Source organism: Microcaecilia unicolor, chromosome 7, assembly GCF_901765095.1.
Source record: "Microcaecilia unicolor chromosome 7, aMicUni1.1, whole genome shotgun sequence".
Lineage (NCBI taxonomy): Eukaryota > Metazoa > Chordata > Amphibia > Gymnophiona > Siphonopidae > Microcaecilia > Microcaecilia unicolor.
Window position 1 is genome coordinate 31,027,523 of NC_044037.1, and position 22,675 is coordinate 31,050,197.

The 22,675-nt window shown below is 43.6% G+C and overlaps 1 protein-coding gene across 1 annotated transcript in view; it reads left to right on the top strand.

Moving 5' to 3' along the window:
• IL1RAPL2 (interleukin 1 receptor accessory protein like 2) overlaps nucleotides 1-22,675 on the top strand; it is a 1,135,323-nt gene that overhangs the window by 1,027,381 nt on the left and 85,267 nt on the right. The window contains exon 7 of the mRNA XM_030209898.1: nucleotides 16,335-16,464. Within this exon, the coding sequence (XP_030065758.1) occupies nucleotides 16,335-16,464 (130 nt within the window). The remainder of the gene's footprint in view (nucleotides 1-16,334; nucleotides 16,465-22,675) is intronic.

Consider the following 22,675-nt stretch of genomic DNA (forward strand, 5'->3'; position numbering starts at 1 on the left):
TGAGATTGGAGATATCGCGGGAACGTTTGCATAGATGAGACGAAGACTGAACCCTTACCGTGCCTAATTAGCAGGTGGTACGAGCTAACCCCGCAGTAATCAGTCAGTGCGCGGCAATGTAGCAGTGCTGCCGATTACTGCTAAGAACGCGCCCCCCCCCCCCCCCCCCCCCCCCCCCCCCCCCACCCCCCGCATGGTAGAAAATAGAAAATTATTTTCTACCATGGAAAACTGTGTGCACCAACTTCAGAACTACCGCCTGTGCTACCCCGGTGGTAGGGCCGATTTGACGCTTGCTACCCACGCAGTAGACCTACTGTGTATTTGTAACAGGGTCCCTTTATGAGGAGAATAATCTTTGATTTCTAAATTTTCCCCAGGTGTTTGTCATTATACCTAGAGATATATTGAAACAATATCTGAAGGAATCTTTGGAAATTGTAGAAGAGAAAAGTCCACCTTTCTCTCAAGTTTATTATTTGGCAAGGAAACCTTTGGAAGGTCAACAAAATTTGGATCAGAATGTTGTCCCTTTAGATGTGTCTGATATTTCTGAGTCATCGAATGTGGATTCTGCCAGCCCAGCTACTTTCATAGCTACAGTGGTTTTAACACCGGATAAGAAGTGGTTATTGAGAATGTTTTTTTTTAAATAGGGACAAGACATTTTTGGGACTCAAGATTCAAATTTTCCCAGATGTTTCTAGGGAAACCCAGAGGTGACATGGAGGGGCATAATTGAACGGCGCTGGCCGGCCATCTCCATGGCCGGCTCCGCAACTGGCCAGAGCCAACCGTATTTTTGAAAAAGATGGCCGGACATCTTTGTTTTCGATAATATGGTTGGGAGCCAGCCAAATGTCAGAGATGGCCGGGTTTGCGATGGCTGGCATCGGTTTTTTCCCATAATGGAAACCGAAGCCGGCGATCTCAAATCTGGCAAAATCCAAGGCATTTGGTAGTGGGAAGGGGGTATGGGCCTGGGTCCACCTGCCTGAAGTCCACTGCACCCACTAAAACTTCTCCAGGGACCTGCATACTGATGCGATGCACCCGAGGCTGGCAAAAAAGTTTTTAAAATTGTATTTTTAAGGGTGGGAGGGGGTTAGTGACCACTGGGGGAGTCAGGGGAGGTGATCCCCGATTCCCTCCGGTGGTCATCTGGTCAGTTCGGGCACTTTTTTGGGAGTTGGAGCTGAAAAAAAGGGACCAAATAAAGTGGACCAAATTCTCGTTAGGGCCGGCTTTCTTTTTTACATTATCAGGCAAAGCCAGCCATCTGGTAGCTACGCCCATCTCCCGCCTTTGCTACGCTACCTACACACCTCCTTGAACTTTTGCCGGCTCGGCGACGGGAAAGCGGTGATGGTGTCAAAACAGCAGCTTTCGATTATACCGATTTGAGAGATCGCCGGCCATCTCCCGATTTATGTCAGAAGATGGCCGGCGATCACTTTCGAAAATAAGCTGGATAGACAGTTTCTATTGATGAAACCAGGAGTACTTTTTCTTACGTCTCCTTGCAAATGTGTTATCAGATACCAGTCAATTAAATGTGTCTTTTTTGAGCCTTCACATCTTTCGGCATTTCTGGCAACCAAACGTATATCGGAGAACCAATTGGGACCCCCTTGATTGGTAGTGCTTCCTTGAAAGTTAAGTTGTACTCTTTAGCTATCTAATAGGTACTGTTGCCTTAATTGAGGTCTTGGATCCGTTAATTGTGGACTTGAGTGAAGTTTTCCTAATTTAATTAATGGATATTGTATATAAGAATATGTTATTCTTTTCTTTCACTTTTCTGTACATGTTATTGCTTGGTTAAAATTTAAAATATGACAAAAAAGGTCTGTTCATCTTGTTAATAACACATAAAATAACCTCAAAGGAAGTTACTGCAAAATCTACATGGCATGAGGCTTGATCGGGGTCCTTGTCCTAACCTACTGTTGACAAACTCCCAGCATTCTTTCCCAACCATAAATTATCCTCTGCCAATTCGCCCAACAGGCTATTTGCCTTGGACCCAAAAAGTCTGCAAAAAGCTTCACAACTAATCTTCTTATTGCCCAGCAGTAAGTTCCCTTACAATATCAAAACAGCTCAATTGGGTTAATACCCAGCACTCTAGTTCTCTGTGGAAAATCACTTCTGAAAGCTTCTTCAGGGGATTGTGCTAATGCATGCAAGTAACAGTCTCAGAGCCCCCTCTATTTTCACTCAAGACGCCTTAGTCTACAGAGCTACAGCATAGCTGGCATTAGTACATACAGGGTGGCCAAAGCACAACAAACAGAGCGGCAAAACTGCAGAGCAAAGTTGACAATGATGCATCGGCACTTTACGCCAATTAGCACAATCCCCTGAAGAAGCTTTCAGAAGGGAAACAGATGCTCCGTCGGGCATGTGAGATAAGTGCTTTTGCTTTGCACATTTTATATGCTTGTGGGTGCAATACATAAAGAAAAGAAAATATTAAAAGAAAATATTTTTGAAAAACTATGTCAAAATAAAGTTATTCGTCATGGAACTTTTTTAGATCAATGAAAGATAAGCTGACCCATAGTGGCATAATGAGCTGATTTGGAGGGGGGGGGGGGACAGGAGAGGGCTTGAGTCCAAAAAGGATGGGCACCAAACTTTTTCCTTGCCTGAATGCAAAATATAAATATCTGAGCTGGCGGGGATCCCCAAGCCCCAACTGAACACCACCTCCTCTGGTCCAGCAGCCGGAAATCTCCAAGCTCTGCAACTGGTGGCAGTAACTCTGAGTTACCACTGCTGCACTCCCAGCACCACCACCACCACGCATGTTTGGTTTTCATGCATGTGTTAAAGCTGAGCTGGTGCTGGAGAGAGTGGTGGAAGCTCTAAAATACTGCTGCCAGCTGCAGAGCTTAGAGTGTTCTGGTCACTGGACCCCCCATTTTCTATTTCTGTTGATGGCTCTCTCATTCTCCCTGTCTCCTCAGCTCGAAACCTTGGGGTCATCTTTGACTCTTCTCTCTCCTCCTCCGCTCATATCCAGCAGATTGCCAAGACCTGTCGTTTCTTTCTTTACAACATCCGTAAAATCCGCCCCTTTCTTTCCGAGCACTCTACCAAAACCCTCATCCACACCCTTGTCACCTCTCGTTTAGACTACTGCAATCTGCTTCTTGCTGGCCTCCCACTTAGTCACCTCTCCCCTCTCCAGTCGGTTCAAAACTCTGCTGCCCGTCTCGTCTTCCGCCAGGGTCGCTTTACTCAAACTACCCCTCTGCTCAAGACCCTTCACTGGCTCCCTATCCGTTTTCGCATCCTGTTCAAACTTCTTCTACTAACCTATAAATGTACTCACTCTGCTGCTCCCCAGTATCTCTCCACACTCGTCCTTCCCTACACCCCTTCCCGTGCACTCCGCTCCATGGATAAATCCTTCTTATCTGTTCCCTTCTCCACTACTGCCAACTCCAGACTTCACGCCTTCTGTCTCGCTGCACCCTACGCCTGGAATAAACTTCCTGAGCCCCTAGGTCTTGCCCCATCCTTGGCCACCTTCAAATCTAGACTGAAAGCCCACCTCTTTAACATTGCTTTTGACTCGTAACCACTTGTAACCACTCGTCTCCACCTACCCTCCTCTCTTCCTTCCCGTTCACATTAATTGATTTGATTTGCTTACTTTATTTATTTTTTGTCTATTAGATTGTAAGCTCTTTGAGCAGGGACTGTCTTTCTTCTATGTTTGTGCAGCGCTGCGTATGCCTTGTAGCGCTATAGAAATGCTAAATAGTAGTAGTAGTAGTAGGAGGGAGGAGGAGGTAGTCATCGGCTGATGACCCCGGGTAAGGCCGAGGTTGGGATCAGGGGGTGGGGCGACCTTTTAAGGTGATTTGCACTGTGAAAGGAGGGATTACCTCATGGCACCATGCATGGGAGGGATTCCACTGGGGATTTCTATTTGGAGGAGATGAGACTGACGCTGAGTGTTGGTGGCTCTCAGGGTGAGTTCTTGCCATCCAGGGAATTAAGCTGGCATCAGAAAGGAGCCTGTTGCCTTCCAGAGTGGACAGGGGTTCAAATGGTGGGGTGGGAGATGGTCATAGAAGCCATAGACATTGGGAGGGATAATTGGGTGGAAGGGGGGCCCAGATATTGAGATTTACAACAGGCATCTAGACATGCCTCAGGAAAGGTGTAAATTCCAACATCTATTTTGTTGCATACAGACGTGGAGTCCTTATGTTAAATAGGCCCACCCAGACCACTCTATCTCCCTACCCTACTCATGCCCTTCTTGCCATCTGGATATACCCAACTTTCCTTATATATACGAATGCCCCCTGTTGTGAAATGCATTGAAATGTCTGAGTCACTACAGATTTTTAAATGATGTTATTCGCACATGGGGATGCATCTAAAATTAGGGCCTTAGCCTCAGTGTTGTATAAAGACATTATTAGACAAAGAGGGGCATAATCAAACGTCGCCGGCGAAATAGGTCGCTGGCGATCTATTTTGGCGGCGGCGCAACAGCTGGCCGGAACCGTATTTTCGAAAAAGATGGCCAGCCATCTTTTTTTTTCGATAATACGGTTTAGCCCAGCCCAGCCAAATGCCAGAGTTCACTGGGTTTGAGATCGTCGGTTTTGTTTTTCAGCAATAATGGAAAAAACTGCCAGCCATCTCAAACCCGGCGAAATCCAAGGCATTTGGTCATGGGAGGAGCCAGCATTTGTAGTGCACTGGTCCCCCTGACATGCCAGGACACCAACCGGGCACCCTAGGGGGCACTTCTAAAAATGTTTTAAAACTACACAAATAGCTCCCAGGTGCATAGCTCCCTTACCTTGGGTGCTGAGCCCCCCAAATTCCCCCAAACCCACTCCCCACAACTCTACACCATTACCATAGCCCTTATGGGAGAAGGGGGGCACCTACATGTGGGTACAGTGGGTTTTTGTGGGGGGGGGGGTTGGAGGGCTCAACGCATGAAATTTAGCATCTCTAAAAAACATTTTAAAAAAATAAAAAAAGTAGGTCTTATGATTGATATAACATGCATTATTTTTCCAAACACATCAATCTCCTGAGTCTGTATTTCAGAAATCTGCCATCTTGGGGAGGAATCTGTTTCATTTCCAAAGACTGCTCCTTTACTACCCAAGGCCCAGCAGGATACGCCAGACAGAGTCCAGATGCTATCCTTGATAGCCCACATTGAGCCTGTTCTCTTTTTCACAGTGCTGTAATTGTCCTTTTCCATTAAAGTCAAACGTGAAGAGTACACCCACGTGTTTTTCTTCACCTAGGGATCACTAAAAGCCGTTTCATTTGATGTGCTACTTTAACATTAGCATGACAGCTAGCCAAATAATATGATTAGAATGCAGACCAATGCTCAACATGGGAAATTGTAGCAACAGGAAAAGTATCCCCTTGATTCACCAGTAGCATCTACTCCCCCCAACACCATTGCTTTTCATCTCTCCTCTGTATTTCTTCTTCTTCCCTGTCGTATAGAATTCCTTCATATATCCCCCTATCTTCCTTTCCTTCCAAGGCTCCAGGACAGCAGCAGTCACGGCTGACCTTGATAGGGATAAACAGTATTAGGGCCTGGGGTGAATCCACTGGCATTGAAGAGTGAAGGGATTTGCTCACCCAGACCGTCTGCCACTTTATCTGTTGACCACTGTGATCACTGCTGCAACTCCTAGCCTGGCAGAGTTCATTAATAGAAAGTAATGTTCTTCTGGAAGGCTCGAAAGACTAAGACTGGGGAATAAGGAATTGGGTCTCTAAATAAATGGGTAAGGATGTCCTAAATGCAATTGGTATCCAGTGTTCTGCTTTCAAAAGAGGAGGATGGTCCTTGAGACAGCCCGTGGGGGCGAAGCATAATCGTGTCGGGCGTCAGGCCCCCTGTCTGACAAGCACTCTGCCATAAGATGAGTACTTTTGTATTACTATAGCTAAATGGGTCCAGTTTGAATTAGTCATTTGACATCAATGAAAACAGTTATAGATTTAAAGATTTATCAAAGGTTTATTTGCACAAAGAAATGATGATGAGGTGGGTGATAGTGAATATCACAGGCAAGTAGCACCACTGAGGTTTTCACATCTTGTTTAAATTTATATCGGGAGTAGGAGTGTAGTTTGTATTATCATTATGATCTCCCATTTAGGGGTCCATTTACTAAGGCGTGCTGAAAAATGGCCTGCAGTAGTGTAGGCACGTGTTTTGGGTGCGCGCAGATCCATTTTTCAGCACGCTTGCAAAAAATGCCTTTTTTCAATTTTTTGCTGAAAATGGATTTGCGGCAAAATAAAAATTGGTGCGCATCCATTTTGGTTCTGAGACCTTACTGCTAGCCATTGACTTAGTGGTAAGGTCTCACGGGTTAATCGGGCAGTAATGACCTTCGTGTGTCAAATCTATATCAATAATTGAAGAGTCCAGTGTTACAATAATACGTTTATGCTGCTAATCTTATTTATCAACACGGTAGAGACCTCAATACACCCGGATGCTAATTTTATTTTTCACGTCTTCAACTGGGGTGATGTGCAATCATCATTGGTCTCACTTCCTTCTTAGGATTTTTTACAAAAATACTTTTAAAATACTTTATATAACTTATTCCAAATACAGATTGTTGAGCACTTAGCCTGCATTCTCTGCTGCTGATCGGTAAGTCAGCAGCAGAGAATGCTATACTGAAAAGCTTTGCTCGACAAGATGCAATGTGATCACTCGAATGTGTGATACCATCTTTTTTGATACTTTAAGAGAGTTGATGCACGGCTCCTGATGAAGCAGTGAAAGTGAAATGGGTTTGGCCACCGTCGAGCCAGAGCGAAGTGCTCAACAATCTGTATTTTGAATAAGTTATATAAAGTCATAAAAAGTAGATTGTGGAATAAAATTTAAGAAGATTGAGGATTTTAAAAGTATTTTCGTAAAAAATCCTAAGAAGGAAGTGAGACCAATGATGACTGCACATCACCCCAGTTGAAGACGTGAAAAATAAAATTAGCGTCCGAGGTTGATAAATAAGATTAGCAGCATATACGTATTATTGTAACGCTGGACTCTTCAATTATTGATGTGGATTTGACTTATTAGAGCCACAGTGGTCTTTCTCACTTCGTTGATACTACGTGTGTCAAATGCCACTTGACGCTCTTAGCAGACGTGCACCAAAAAATAAAAATTATTTTTCAGATGCGTGCCGAAGATGAAATTACCACAAGAGCCACGCTGTAGCTGGGCGGTAGCTTCAAACTGGTACATGTTGGGCATGTGTAGATGCTTACGTAGTTGCTTATGATTGGTGTCTAGTATTATAGTATTCAAACGAGGAGTGGCATGTTCAAACCAATGCACACTGATTATTTATTTGTTACATGTGTATCCCACATTGTCCCACCTATTTGCAGGCTCAATGTGGCTTACGTAGTACCATAAAGGCGTTCGCCATTTATGATCAGGAAGAGCTGCCACATTAGCCACGGCTGTTCCCCTTCCTTTCCAAAGTTGGCATACAGTACCCTCCTTGTACCAGCCTCTAGTGGAAAAGGACAAACCAAGGAGAGAGATTTGAAACCAGATTCTGTGCTTGGCAACAGCATGGTTAACTTCCATCTCCATCTTTTATGTGGCTGCTAATTAGGGGCTCTATGAACCTGAAGCAATTCTTTATGATTCTCTCGGTAGAAAGTAAAACTTCACCATTGTATATTTGATAATAAAACATATCTAAAAACACTATCACATAAAAATACATAATGAGTAAATAATGTAACTACAAAATAAAAATACATAAAGCAGACAGAAACAAAAAAATATACAATGGTGAAGTTAGAAACAAAAAAATATACAATGGTGAAGTTTATGTTTGGTGAAGTTAGAAACAAAAAAATATACAATGGTGAAGTTTATGTTTTACTCATTATGTATTTTTATTTTGTAGTTTTTTTACCCCTGACGCAGCCTGAGGGCGAAACGTGGCCACGTCGGGTAACTTGTAATAAACCACTTCTTCTGTTACCCTCCTGTTCTATTTTTTTGTCTTTTTTGATCTGCTTTTTTTCTTTTGATTTGCAGTTTCATGTTAAGACTAAGAAATTCTTGGGGATTTGATGGGTTGAGGTTTGTATATTATCTGCTTAAATAAATGGTGTTAATTCCAGAGACTGAATCAGGGTGGCCAGGGGCAACAAAGACATAAAAAAGAATAGGAGCCAACAAAGGCTGATGAGGGACTCTACAGGTGAAAGCGTAAGGTGCTCATTTTCAAGAGAAAAATGTTTCAAAAGCAGCACATGGATATTTTTCCTCTAAGAAATCTAAGCTGCAATTTTCAAAACTCAAAATTGGGATGTTTTACTCCCCAGTTTGTATAATTTGCAAGGGGGCATGTTGGAGGCATGTTTTGGGTGGGCTTAAAATCTGGACGTTTTTAGCAATAATAGAATTAAAAAAAGAGTACCTTTTTATCTAGACCTGTTTCAGTCACGTCAGAAAACAGTGCCCTAACTGACCAGCTGACCACTGGAGGGATTAAGAAATGACCCCTCTTAATCCTCCAGTGGTGACTGCTCCTCTCCCTCCCCCCCCCCCAAAGAGGTGATAGTATCAAAGTATGATAGAGTAACCCCATTATTCCTCAAATTACACCTGCTCCCAATTAAAGCACGATTGATGTTCAAAACCAATACCCTCATATACAAAATTTTGTTTGGCTGGTGCCATCTAGAAGGAATGCAGACTCAAAAACAAGAGACTATCTACTTCTCCACCTCCCCAGTTGCAAAAACATAACCTATAAGTCAGCTCACACAGCAACTCTAAGTTACTTGGGATCAGTGGCATAGCTAGACCTCAATGGGGGGGGGGGGGGGTCCAGATCCAAAATTGGGGGGGGTACAATTTGGACTGCCTCCCCACTGCTCCCCCCCCCCCCCCCGCTGCCGCCTCACATACGTTGGCTGGCGGGGGTCCCCAACTCCCGTTAGCTAAAGCATTTGTCCAGCGCTGGTCCCCACAACATTGCCTGCTCTGTTCTTCCCCTCGTGTTACGTGCATGCTTATTTTAGTGAAACTGAGCACTAAAATAAGCATGCGCGCAACGCAGGGGCGTATCTGCGTGGGGCCACAGGGGCCTGGGCCCCCGCAGATTTCGCCCTGGCCCCCCTCCCCGCCGTCAACCCTCCCCCGCTGCTTACTTTTGCTGGCGGGGTCCGACCCGCAATCTCCATATTTCGGCTTCCTCCGTGGCCATGTGCTTCCAGGAAGTAACGCTGCAGCGCTGATTCGTTGAATCCAGTTCGGCGTCTGACGTCCCAGCACGTCAGACGCCGAACTAGATTCAACGAATCAGCGCTGCAGCGTTACTTCCTGGAAGCACATGGCCACGGAGGAAGCCGAAATATGGAGATTGCGGGTCGGACCCCGCCAGCAAAAGTAAGCAGCGGGGGAGGGTTGACGGCGGGGAGGGGGTGGAGAGAGGAGGCGGAGGCGGCGGCGGCGGGGGGGGGGGGGGAGGCAAAAATGTGCCCCCCCTCTCTGGCTCTGGCCCCCCCTACCGCCGGATTCCAGATACGCCCCTGGCGCAACGTGAGATAAAGAGCAGAGCAGGCAATGTGGCAGAGAGCCGGAGACCAGTGCTGGACAAACCCTTCAGCTGGCGGGAGTTGGGGACCCCCACCAGCCAAATCAGGTGCCTCAGAGCCAATATGAGGGGGTCCAGGCCCCCATGGCCCCCCCATAGCTACGCCACTGCTTGGGATCCAAATGGTGGAATCTTACTATTTCGCAAAAACCACAAAACTTATCTTGTTAACAAATTCATAAATTAAGATTGAATTGTAAAATTGGAGAATTGTATATTTATGACTGATTCTTGTTAATAGTAACCTTATTCAGTATACTGTTAATGTAATTGAGTTCCATCAAACGTAAGCCACGTTGAACTGAAATTAATTTTTGGATAATGTGGGCTATAGGAACAAATAAATAGTAACAGTAGATACCAGGCTGTATGACGGCTCCAGAGATTATGGCTATTCCTAAGAAAGCAACAAGCAAGTGGATGAAGTATCCCAGTGGTCAGTGCAGTGGACAGCGAACGACGGGACCCAGATTCAACTCCTGCTTTAACTCAGTAATTTCAATACACCTATTTGAGCCCTCATGGAACACAGAAATACCTCTTGTACCTAAACAGATAAGTGACCTGCAGGCCGGAGGGGCTATTATAGTGATGGACCTTTAGGTACAGAAGATTTCTCTGTTCCTGAAGGACTCACAATATTAAAGATGTTATCACGTCAAAGGTTCAATATCTTATATCTGATAGAAACCTGGCTTACAGAGCAGAACTTTCCTACTTTAATTAATCTGTTCCTCCGGGTTACTCATTTTTATACCGTAATCACTCCTATAAGAAAGGAGGACGGATAGCTATATTTTACAGTACTTCTCCTTGCCTTTTACCGATCACACTAACAGCTACTGCTTCCCCCATTGAGACCTTAGCTTTTTGCTTAACTCTGCCTCATCCTCTATAGTCTGCCTCTGCCTCTATAGTCGATGACCTAACTTATATGTTAAATTCAATCTATCACTCAGGAACCTCTATGCAATACCATAATGTACTCTTCTTTACCATAACGCAATACCAGTTGTAATTCTGTACCCGGAAATGGCGATCGCCATTACGGCATAATGTAAGCCACATTGAGCCTGCAAATTGGTGGGAAAATGTGGGATACAAATGCTACAAATAAATAAAATAAATAAATCCCCTAGATTTCATTCTCTTCTATATACCTCCTCCAATATCATGCACTGCTTTTCAGAATCTTCAGTCTTTTACAGCTCAGGCCAGTACATTCTTAAAGAATCTTGTTCTCCTTGGAGAATTTAATATAATTTTAGACTCAACTAAAACACCCTGGGACTCTTTTACTAAGTCGCGTAGGCCCCTCCGCGTGCCTAACGCGCATCAATTTTGAGTTACCACCTGGCTACCATGTGGCCCTTGGGGTAATTTCATTTTTGACGTGTTTCCACTACGCACACTGGAAAATATTTTTATTTTCTGGCGAGCGGGCAGTAATTGGAATTTTACGCATGTAGACCATTACCGCCTGGTTGCCGCACGAGACCTTACCACTAGGTCAATGGCTGGTCTCAGAGACCCAAAATGGACACACAGCAATTTTCATTTTACCGCATGTCCATTTTCGGCAAAAATTTTTAAAAGGTATTTTTTTACAGTGGGCACTGAAAATGATCCTGCGCAAACCCAAAACGCACGTCTACACTACTGCAGGCCATTTTTCAGAGCGCCTTTGTAAGAGGGCCCCCCCCCCCCCCCATGTCTCAGATTTTTGAAATCTTATCCAAGATCTTTCTTGTATTCGAGAAGGCGTGGCCTAGTGGTTAGGGTGGTGGACTCTGGTCCTGAGGAACTGAGTTTGATTCCCACTTCAGGCACAGGCAGCTCCTTGTGACTCTGGGCAAGTCACTTAACCCTCCATTGCCCCATGTAAGCCGCATTGAGCCTGCCATGAGTGGGAAAGCGCGGGGTACAAATGTAACAAAAATAAAATAGATACTATTGGAGATTCTACATGGAATGTTGCTACTATTGGAGATTCTACATGGAATGTTGCTATTCCACTAGCAACATTCCATGTAGAAGGCTGCGCAGGCTTCCGTTTCTGTGAGACTGACGTCCTGTACCTACGTGCAGGATGTCAGACTCACAGAAGCCTGCGCGGCCACATTGGTGATCTGCAAGGGCCGACTTATACATGGAATGTTGCTAGTGGAATAGCAACATTCCATGTAGAATCTCAAATAGTAGCAACAGTGGAGGAGTGGCCTGGTGGTTAGGGTGGTGGACTTTGGTCCTGAGGAACCGAGTTTGATTCCCACTTCAGGCACAGGCAGCTCCTTGTGACTCTGGGCAAGTCACTTAACCCTCCATTGCCCCATGTAAGCTGCATTGAGCCTGCCATGAGTGGGAAAGCGAGGGGTACAAATGTAACAAAAAAAAAACTTCACTTTCCAAACACACCAATCAGGACACACACTCGATTTAGTCACCTCCACTGATAACCTCTCCTCAAACTTGATCTTCCAACCCCCCTCAATGCTTTCCCTGAACGGATCATTCTCTTATCAGTTTTTCTCTTGACTTCCCACAAACATTAATCTTATCTTGATTCCATTCCCAAAGCTACTCGAAATCTCAGCAAGTTTACAGAACAGAGATTCAGCGAACATCTCTCTTTTAGTACTGAAACTTTTCTTAAATTACCTTTGCAAGATCAGGCTTCCTTGTGGAACAAAGAACGTTCAAATACATATAATAAATTATCTCTGATTATTCCCATTTCAGCCTTAGCTTGTACAAAAACAAAGGATCTCTGGTATGCCTGAAGTCTGTCTCTTTTTAAACAGCAATTGCACCGTCAAGAAATAATTTGGCGGAAATGCCATTCATCTTCCGCTCCAAAGCTTTATAAATTCTTACCTCTATCTTATAAATTAGCTATTTATCAGGCAAAGAAAAATGAAGTTAAGAGGTTATAGGCTCAAGAGTAATCTAAGGAAATACTTTTTCTCAGAATGGGTGGTGGATGCATGGAATCACCTTCTGGTAGAGGTGGTGGAGACGAGGACATCTCTCGATCGTCAAAAATCAACTGAGTCCTGAAAACTCTTAATTCACCACCAATAAATTCTCAGATTCTTTCTTTAGACCCATCTGCTTCAGATTTAGCCACCCATTTTTCTCATAAGACCAGTACACTTCGATCTTTTTCCTTTATCTATCCCTCTTTCTTCATCTCTTTCTCCCTCTTCTTCTGCTACAGATATTACTCTATGCAGCTCCATTTCAGCCTTCAATCTTCCATCTATCTCTGATATTAAAACTTCCCTGGATTCTGTCAACCTAATTATGCCATCTCTAGATCCTCTTCCCTCACTCTATATCAAAAAATGCAAGAGTACTCTATTACCATCATTACACTCTTTGATCTGTAATAGCCTCAACAATGGGGTTATCCCCTTATCTTGGAAAACTGCATGCATATTCCCTAAACAAAAAGACCAGAAACAAAGTCCCTCCCTACTCATGAATTATTGACCAACATCTCAATTACCATTTATTCCTAAATTGCTGAACACCAGGTTCTTCAACAATTTTAACAACGTCCTGGATAAAACCAATGCACTTCATACCCACCAGACAGGTTTCAGACACACAAAAGCACTGAAACAACCTTGTTAGGTCTGACAATGACTATGCTCTACCAGCTAGGCCAAAACAAAACTATCATTCTTCTTTCAGTAGATCTATCAGCGGCTTTTGATCTGGTATATCACTCTATTCTACAGTGCCTATCTGCACTGGGAATATCAGATACAGTATATCTCTGACATGATACAGACATTCAAATATTTGAAAGGTATTAATCGCAAACAAACCTTTTCCGGAGATGGGAAAGCAGTAGAACTAAAGGACATGAATTGAGGTTGAAGGGGGGCAGACTCAGGAGTAATGTCAGGAAGTATTTTTTCACAGAGAGGGTGATGGATATGTGGAATGCCCTCCCGCGGGAGGTGGTGGAGATGAAAATGGTAATGGAATTCAAACGTGCGTGAGATAAACACAAAGGAATCCTGCTTAGAATAAATGGATCCATGGAATCTTAGCGGAGATTGGGTGGCAATGACAGTAATTGGAAAGCAAAACCGGTGCTGGGCAGACTTCTACGATCTACACCCTGATCATGACTGAATAGATATGGATGGGCTTGAGTGTACATTTTAAGGGGCTTCGACATTTGCTTCAGAACTTTTAGTACAAGAAGAGTGCTGGGCAGACTTCTACAGTCTGTGCCCTGAGAATGGCAAGGACAAATCAAATTCGGGTATACATATAAAGTATCACATACCATGTAGAATAAGTTTATCTTGTTGGGCAGACTAGATGGGACCGTACAGGTCTTTATCTGCCAATATTTACTACGTTACTATCGTTACTCTGGATGCAAGACTATTTACACAACAGATCCTATTATGTTTACCATCAAAATACTTCCTCAGACTATTACAAAACTAGACTGCAGCATTCCTCAAAGTTCTTTATTGGCCCCCCCCCCCCCCCCCCCCCCCAGTCTTTTCAATATTTTTATGGCTCCACTTCTCACTGCTATTTAATCCCTTGGTTTATCTGCTTATGTATATGCGGATGATATCCAGATTATTGCCTCACTGGACAATGAAGGACCTACAGCACTTGCTGATCTTAACTCTTTGCCGGAACCTTATCAGCTTCCTTGCACCTACTGTTACTCTATTTTCCACTCTGTATATATTCCCGGAGTTGGTACTCTCCTCTCCGGAACCTGTAAGCCACATTGAGCCTACTGCTCTACTGCTATGCGGGAAAATGTGGGATACAAGTGTAATAAATAAATAAATATACTCCAAACTTTTGACCATAGCCAACTGGCTTTCAACTGCGAAACTAAAACTTAACCCTGAGAAAATGCAAGACCTATTACTTTCTAAAAAGGGCTCCCCTAATTCGCTACCCCTATTCTCTATAGCTGGCTCTCCTGCTACATTTCAACCCTCCATCAAAATTCTTGGAGTCATTTTTGATTCATCACTCTCATATCATCTACATATATCCACAGTAGTACCATGTTGCTTCTATAAACTCAAACTAATCTCTTCTATTTGTCATCTTTTTACAAAACAAACAAAAGTATTTATTCATTCCCTGGTTATTACAAACCTAGATTATTGCAATAGCCTCTATCATGGGCTCAAACATACAGAATTAAGACAACTATAACTGGTACAAAATACTGCCATGAAACTAATAACTGGACATAAGAAATCTGGCCATGTCACTCCTCTCCTTCAAGAAGTACATTGACTTCCAGTTGCTCATTGAATCGCATTTAAAACACTTACTTTAATTCACAAAATTCATAACTCTGGCATACTATTATATCTTTCTAGTTACATAATTCCCTATACCCATCTAGTGTACTATGATCATCTCAATCAAATTGGCTACATATTCCATCGCTCTGGCAAATGTTTTTTAATCCTATCCGTTCTAAAGTATTTAATGTCACTGGCCCAACTCTTTGGAACGCTCTTCCTTCTCAACTACGATTAATGAGCTTGTATACAGATTTTCGCTCGGCCCTTAAAACCTTCTTTTTCTGAGATGCCTACAATGCAAACTGTTAGTAGCCTCAAAACTATAGCAGTTATCTGGGTCCTGCCCGAGAAGCCCTGCATATCTCAGCATTTTAATCTTCTATTACTCAATTCTTGTCCTATATTGAATGGAGTTTTCTTCCCTCTCCCTCCCTTGTTTTTATTAATTTGAAAATGTAAACCGCTCTGATAGTTCTTACTTAAGGGCAGTATATCAAATTTCTAATAAACCTGGAAACCTGGATTTGTACCTGCGTTCCTCTATGTGAAGTCCACTGCACTGACCACTAGGCTGCCCTTCTGCACTGCTGGGATGTCTGTGTGGCCAGCTTAATAGGAATACTGCCAGACAGATGTCCCTACGGCTTGGGGGGGGTTGTTGTTTTTTTTTTAAATGCTACTTACAGATGGACGCATTGAGTGTAAAAATGTCTAGCTGAAAGCCATAATCAAACTAGAAATTTAGACATTTTTCTGGTTCAATTATGGCTGTGAGCTAGATGCTCTTTTGAGACGATTTTATTTATTTATTTATTTGGATTTTTTTTGCCCACACCTTTTTCAGTAGTAGCTAAAGGTGAGTTACATTCAGGTACACTGGATATTTCTCTGTCCCAGGAGGGATCACAATTTAAGTTTGTACCTGAGGCAATGGAGGGTTAAGTGACTCGCCCAAGATCACAAGGAGCAGCAGTGGGATTTGAACCGGCCACCTCTGGATTTCAAGACCGGTGCTCTAACCAAAATATATCAATTCGGACTTAGATATCATATCGAAAGTGGCCCTCTAAGGGTCAGATACTGTTTCTTGCTAAAGTATCCTGTAGGTGCTGTTAGACAGAATTGTCAGAAACTCTCAGTTGAAGGGGTGATCCCTATATGAATTTTTACACTTTTAATTGATGCAAAGAATTTTGATCTAATTGATTTAAGATGCTATTGAAATGTGGGGCAAATATAGTGGTAAAATTTGCTTTACTAACAAGTTTTTGAAAGACTTTTTCAAATAGAATGTTCAATGCTTTGATTTCTTTCTCAGTTTAGCAAAACATAATTGTTTAGCATGCCTTTTTTGTGTCCTCAGGTGATCCACTCAGCATAGCCTGCAAAGCATTCTTTGGTTTTAGTGGTGAATCTGGTCCTACGATCTACTGGATGAGAGGCGAGAGGTTTATTGAAGAGCTGGAAGGTCACATCAGAGAAGGTGAAATCAGGTATCAAGAAAAATTATTCCTGTAACATTACATATCTTACAAAATCCTCCATATTGTCTGGGAGAGCAGTCGTCAGTCTAGTTTTCAGGATAGCCACAATGAATATGCATGAAATGTGTATACACCACCTTCAGTGGTATATACACAGTGGAGGGGTAGCCTAGTGGTTAGTGCAGTGGACTTTGATCCTGGGGAACTGAGTTCAATTCCCACTGCAGCTCCTTGTGACTCTGGGCAAGTCACTTAAACCATTGCCCCAGGTACAAAATAAATATCTGAATATATGTAAACCGCTTTGAATGTAGTTGCAAAATACCACAGAAAGACAGTATATCAAGTCCCATTTCCCTTTCCCTATTTGAGATTCTACATGGAATGTTGCTACTATTGGAGATTCTAGATGGAATGTTGCTACTATTGAGATTCTGTTGCTACTATTTGAGATTCTACATGGAATGTTGCTATTCCACTAGCAACATGCCATGTAGAAGCCTGCCCTTGCAGATCAGCAACGCAGCTGCGCAGGCTTCTGTTTCTGTGAGTCTGACATACACAGAAACAGAAGCCTGCGCGGCCGCATTGCTGATCTGCAAGGGCAGGCTTCTACATGGAACGTTGCTATTGGAGGAGTAGCCTAGTGGTTAGTGCAGTGGACTTTGATTCTGGGGAACTGGGTTCAATGCCCACTGCAGCTCCTTGTGACTGTGGGCAAGTCACTTAACCCTCCATTGCCTCTGGTACAAAATAAGTACCTGAATATATGTAAACCGCTTTGAATGCAGTTGCAAAAACCTCAGAAAGGTGGTATATCAAGTCCCATTTCCATTTCCCTATATGAGATTCTACATGGAATGTTGCTACTGTTGGAGATTCTAGATGGAATGTTGCTACTATTGAGATTCTGTTGCTACTATTTGAGATTCTTCAAGGAATGGTGCTATTCCACTAGCAACATTCCATGTAGAAGCCTGCCCTTGCAGATCAGCAACGCAGCTGCGCAGGCTTCCGTTTCTGTGAGTCTGACGTCCTGCAAGTACTCAGACTCACAGAAACAGAAGCCTGCACGGCCGCATTCCTGATCTGCATGGGCAGGCTTCTACATGGAATGTTGCTAGTGGAGGAGTAGCCTAGTGGTTAGTGCAGTGGACTTTGATCCTGGGGAACTGGGTTCAATGCCCACTGCAGCTCCTTGTGACTTTGGGCAAGTCACTTAACCCTCCATTGCCTCTGGTACAAAATAAGTACCTGAATATATGTAAACCGCTTTGAATGTAGTTGCAAAAACCTCAGAAAAGTGGTTTATCAAGTCCCCTTTCCCTTTCATTGAGGATATCCTGGAAAACCAGGTTGGCTGGTGCTCTCCCAGAGCAGGTTTGAGAGCCACTGATCTACAGAATTACTGCTTGGTTAGACATATTTTTAATGTAAATGCTATGAAATCATTGTTTTGCTCTAACATCTCAGATGTTGCTGTCTCAACCTTATAGGCAATATATTTCTTACTATTACCTTCTGTAAATCACTGACCTTCAAATTCTATGAATGATGCCGAGCGCCTTCTTCAGGAGTCTTATGATGTAATATGAATTCCAACTAAATATATGGTACGGTGGAACCACAGTCCTCACTATCGAGATCAAACTTCTGTGAACAAGAAATGCAGTCTCAGAAATGTATCAACTATATATTTAGTTGGAATTCAACATCATATTACATCATAAGACTCCTGAAGAAGGCGCTCTGGTGCCGAAACACGGCTGTGTTGCGTCATAACTTTTTCGATGTTACCAATAAATTTTTTAATCATACGTCTTTCTCTCTGTTTGGAAAGAGCCTACCTTCCCCACTCCTTCTCTACTTTGCACATACCCCACAGATCTGACATAAATACCGAATAATGTAATATGGCCAGTGGTGATCCTAGGTCGGCTCCCACTCAGGGTGGATCGCCGATGCGCACACACACCCCCACCTGGGTGCAGCATGACACCACCACCCCCCCACCCCCCCAGGGTGCATTCTTGGCTGCTCGGAGCAGCCGTGCGGCTCTCGGCTCTGCTGGCTCCCTGCTTCCTCTGCCCCGGGACAAGAAGTAACCTGTTCCGGAGCAGAAGGAGCAGGGAACCAGCGGAGCCGACGGGCACGCAGCTGCTCTCTGCACCCCCCCCCCCCCCCCAGCAGACAGCCCCACCCTTGGTACGTCGCTGAATATTATTATTATTATTACATTTGTATCCCGCGCTTTCCCACTCAAAGCAGGTTCAATGCGGCTTACACAGTATATGCCAATTTAATCAGGAAACAGACAGTACTCAACCCCGACACATGATCACTCCCTAGCATTTTGATTGAGATGAACCATCCCAACCTATTTACTGATATTTCGTTACTGTATTTGTCACAGTAACAGTACCCCAACACTGTATTTGTTCACTCCGGAGTCTGTAACCACCTCTCCGGAACTATGTAAGCCACTTTGAGCCTACTGATAAGTGGGAAAAGGTGGGATACAAATGTAACAAATAAATAAATTTAATATATAAATACAGAGAGAGAGAGAGAGAAAAAACATTGAGAGCTAGACTCTATATATGGCGCCTGAAAAATCCACACAGAATAAATTTCCGCCTAAGCGTATTCTATAAGCAGCACCAATATTTAGGCGCGGTATATAGAATACGCTTAGTTCAGTGGTTCCCAAACCTGGTTCTGGGAGGGTTTCAGGATATCCACAAAGAATATTCAGGAGAGAGATTTGCATGAGGTGGATGCAGCAGATGCAAATTTCTCTCATGAATATCCTGAAAACCTTACTGCCTGGGCTGCCTCCAGAACCAGGTTTGGAAACCACTGGCTTAGGTGATATCCAAGTGCCTAGAACTACAGTAATACCTTGGTTTTCGTTGACTTCGTTTATCGTCGGCTTTCATTGATTTTTTACGCGAGAAATTTGTCTCGAATTTCGTTGGGTGTCTCGGATTTCGTGGGCGTGCCAACGTGACCTCGCTGCTAATTTTGCGAAAACGCATTCTCCTGCTCGGTGTGGCGTTGTTTCTCATTGTGTGAGCATCACCCCATGCATCTAGCCAAACAATTCCATTGCTTTCCAGTGTTTTTCTGCTTTTTTTTATTCATATGGAAATAATTGCCTCGGTTTTCGTCGGTTTCGGATTTTGCCGATTGTTTTCCGACAGATTATCGATGAAAACCGAGGTATCACTGTATATGCATCCATTTATACCAAGGGAAACATGGCGTAAATATCTGCACGTAGGTTGAGGCGCGGGGGGCATATTCTATAACAGTGCGCATAAATTTTGGAACACCCATGAAACGCCCATTTCCCCGCCTATAACCACACCTCTTTTTGGCCCCGTGCATTAGAATTTAAGCCCTTTGCGTAACAGAATATGCTTAGCGAGTTATGCACATAATTCTAATTATTACCAATTAGTGCTCATTATTGCTTGTTAAGTGTTGTTAAAAATGCTGATTGGCTTTAAATAAGCATATGTATACTGATATGAGCATATTTGCGAGAATATATGCAGATATACAATTATTTCACAAACATACGTAAAGTTTGCTAATAATGAAAATTATGAACAAACTCTGAAATAATTTGAGATAAACATTTCAGCCAGTATTGCCCTAAACTCATGAATGAGAAGAAAGCAAAATATTTGCACCTCACTATGCTGATTCCTGAAAGCTTTTTCTCTTCCCCATTCATTGAGGTTAACAATACCAAAGAGTGATAACAGCCTTATTCTCCTAAAAGCTTTTAGGATGTTCTGTCTTGTAACTCCTACTTCTTGGTAACATTTATCTGTTTTTCTACTAATCAACAGTGTTATACAAAGTCCTTTTTTCCCATGCTGATACCTCAATTTGGTGCTTTTTTAGCTTTCAAAAAAATTGCAAAAGTGTCCAAAATTTAGAGTGTGGAAGAAACCATTATCTTCCAAAAATAAAAATAAAAAACACAATAATGCTTTCATATTTTGCTACTTGTGGTATTTTTTATATTAAATTTTGCTGAAACCCTGTACATCTCCATACAGTAGCTGCCTGTTGTGTTTGATCATAATATTAATCTCTCAGCTGAAGAATTCTGTACTTAACTTGCACACTGATTTGATGGTACCATCCAACCTGAGCTAAAACTTCATCAGCTATCTACCGAAGGATTTGTATTATTCCTTATTTCATTATCATTATTGGTATATTGGTTTATCTTATTCTACAACCTTGTTTCACCTGGACCCTCCAGAAGCATACACACACACACAAGACAGCCCCTTGAAACCAGTCGTTGTTTTCCAACTCTGTAGCTTTGCTGATCTTTACCATACAGAACCTTGCATTCTTTCTGCTTAATAATTTATAGCTCAAATATGACACATGACCAGTTGGAACTGGACAATTCCTACTCATTTCTATGTTCTCGCCAAGAGCAGGACAGTTAAGAACAGATTCAGTAAATGGTGACCAAATTTGCATTTAAAACATTGCTTACCACGGACTAATTACTTATAAAATAAATATCCCTCCCAAAAATCCCTAATCCCACCCAAAACATACCCCTAGAAATTCCTCCTCTCAATCCCGGTTAATATACACAACTATAGAACACTATTGGGCTCATTTTCGAAAAAGAAGGACGTCCATCTTTCGACATAAATCGGAAGATGGACGTCCTTCTCCCAGGGACGTCCAAATCGGTATAATCGAAACCTGATTTAGGATGTCTCCAACTGCACTCCGTCGCAAGGACAGCCAAAGTTCAAGGGGGCGTGTCGGAGGCATAGCGAAGGCGGGACCTAGGCATGCCTTACACTTGGACGTCTTTGACCCATAATCGAAAAAAACAAGGACGTCCCTGACGAACACTTGGACATTTTCACCTGGACCTGTTTTTCTTATGACTAAGGCACCAAAAGGTGCCTGAAATGACCAGATGACCACCGGAGAGAATCAGGGATGACCTCCCGTTACTCCCCCAGTGGTCACTAACCCCCTCCCACCCTCAAGAAATGGGCCAATACCCCCCTACCTGTTACATTTGTGGAGGGAACAGCGAGCTCTCCAAATCCCACCAGAAACCCACTGTACCCATATATAGTTGCCCCCCTTCACTCTTAAGGGCTATGGTAGTGGTGTACAGTTGTGGGTAGTGGGTTTTGGGGGGCTCAGCACACAAGGTAAGGGAGCTATGTTCCTGGGAGCAATTTATGAAGTCCACTGCAGTGCCCCCTAGGGTGCCTGGTTGGTGTCCTGGCATGTCAGGGGGACCAGTGTACTACAAATGCTGGCTCCTCCCATGACCAAATGGCTTGCATTTGGCCATTTTTGACATGGACGTCTTTGGTTTCGAAAATCGGCGAAAGTCAGAAACGTCCATGTCTAGGGACGACCAAATCTAGGGATGTCCAAATTTAAGGGTTCAGACGTCTCTGACGGTATTTTCAAAATGAAAGATAGACGTCCATCTTGTTTCGAAAATACAGGTTTCCTCGTCCCTGGTTTTCGCCGTTTTGCAAGGATGTCCAAATCGCAACTTAGACGTCCCTTTCGAAAATGCCCCTCCATGTCTACTCTCAGCTACGTTCAGGGACATTGTTATCTGTGTAGGCTACCGTAAGATGTGTTATTTTACTACTAACTCATGCCATTTTAGCACAGGTTCAATTTTATGCAATGAGACCTAGTTACTAATAACAACCACATTAATAACTTCACTCCTTTCCTCCAGATTCTATAAAGTTCGCTGAAATTTGCATGATCCTGAGATGCATGTGCAACTTAATTGGTTAACGAGCCTTGCGGTAATTGGAAATTACCTCAGAGGAGGGCGGGACTCAATGTGGGAAGGCCCGAACGACGTCAAAGAGATTTTTAGTAGCAGGGCAGACGCGAGGCGCTGCCTGTCACTCCAGCGCTTCCAAATTGTTTTTTTCAAGGCAGGACAAGGTGGGAGCAGCGGGAACAGACTCGGAGCACCCCCCCACCCGCTGACATCTGGGGTAGACTGCCCCCACCACGCCGCCGTCGGGAGGGAGGGAGGACTGGAGCTCGGGCGGTCGGGGCGGGGCGCCCCTGAGCACGAGGCCCTATGCGGTCGTCTCGCCTTAAGACCGGCCCTGTTGACAAGGGCTTGTGGCTGACAAGGCCCAATCACAGTCCATAGCCTGTGACTGCCACGCCCCAA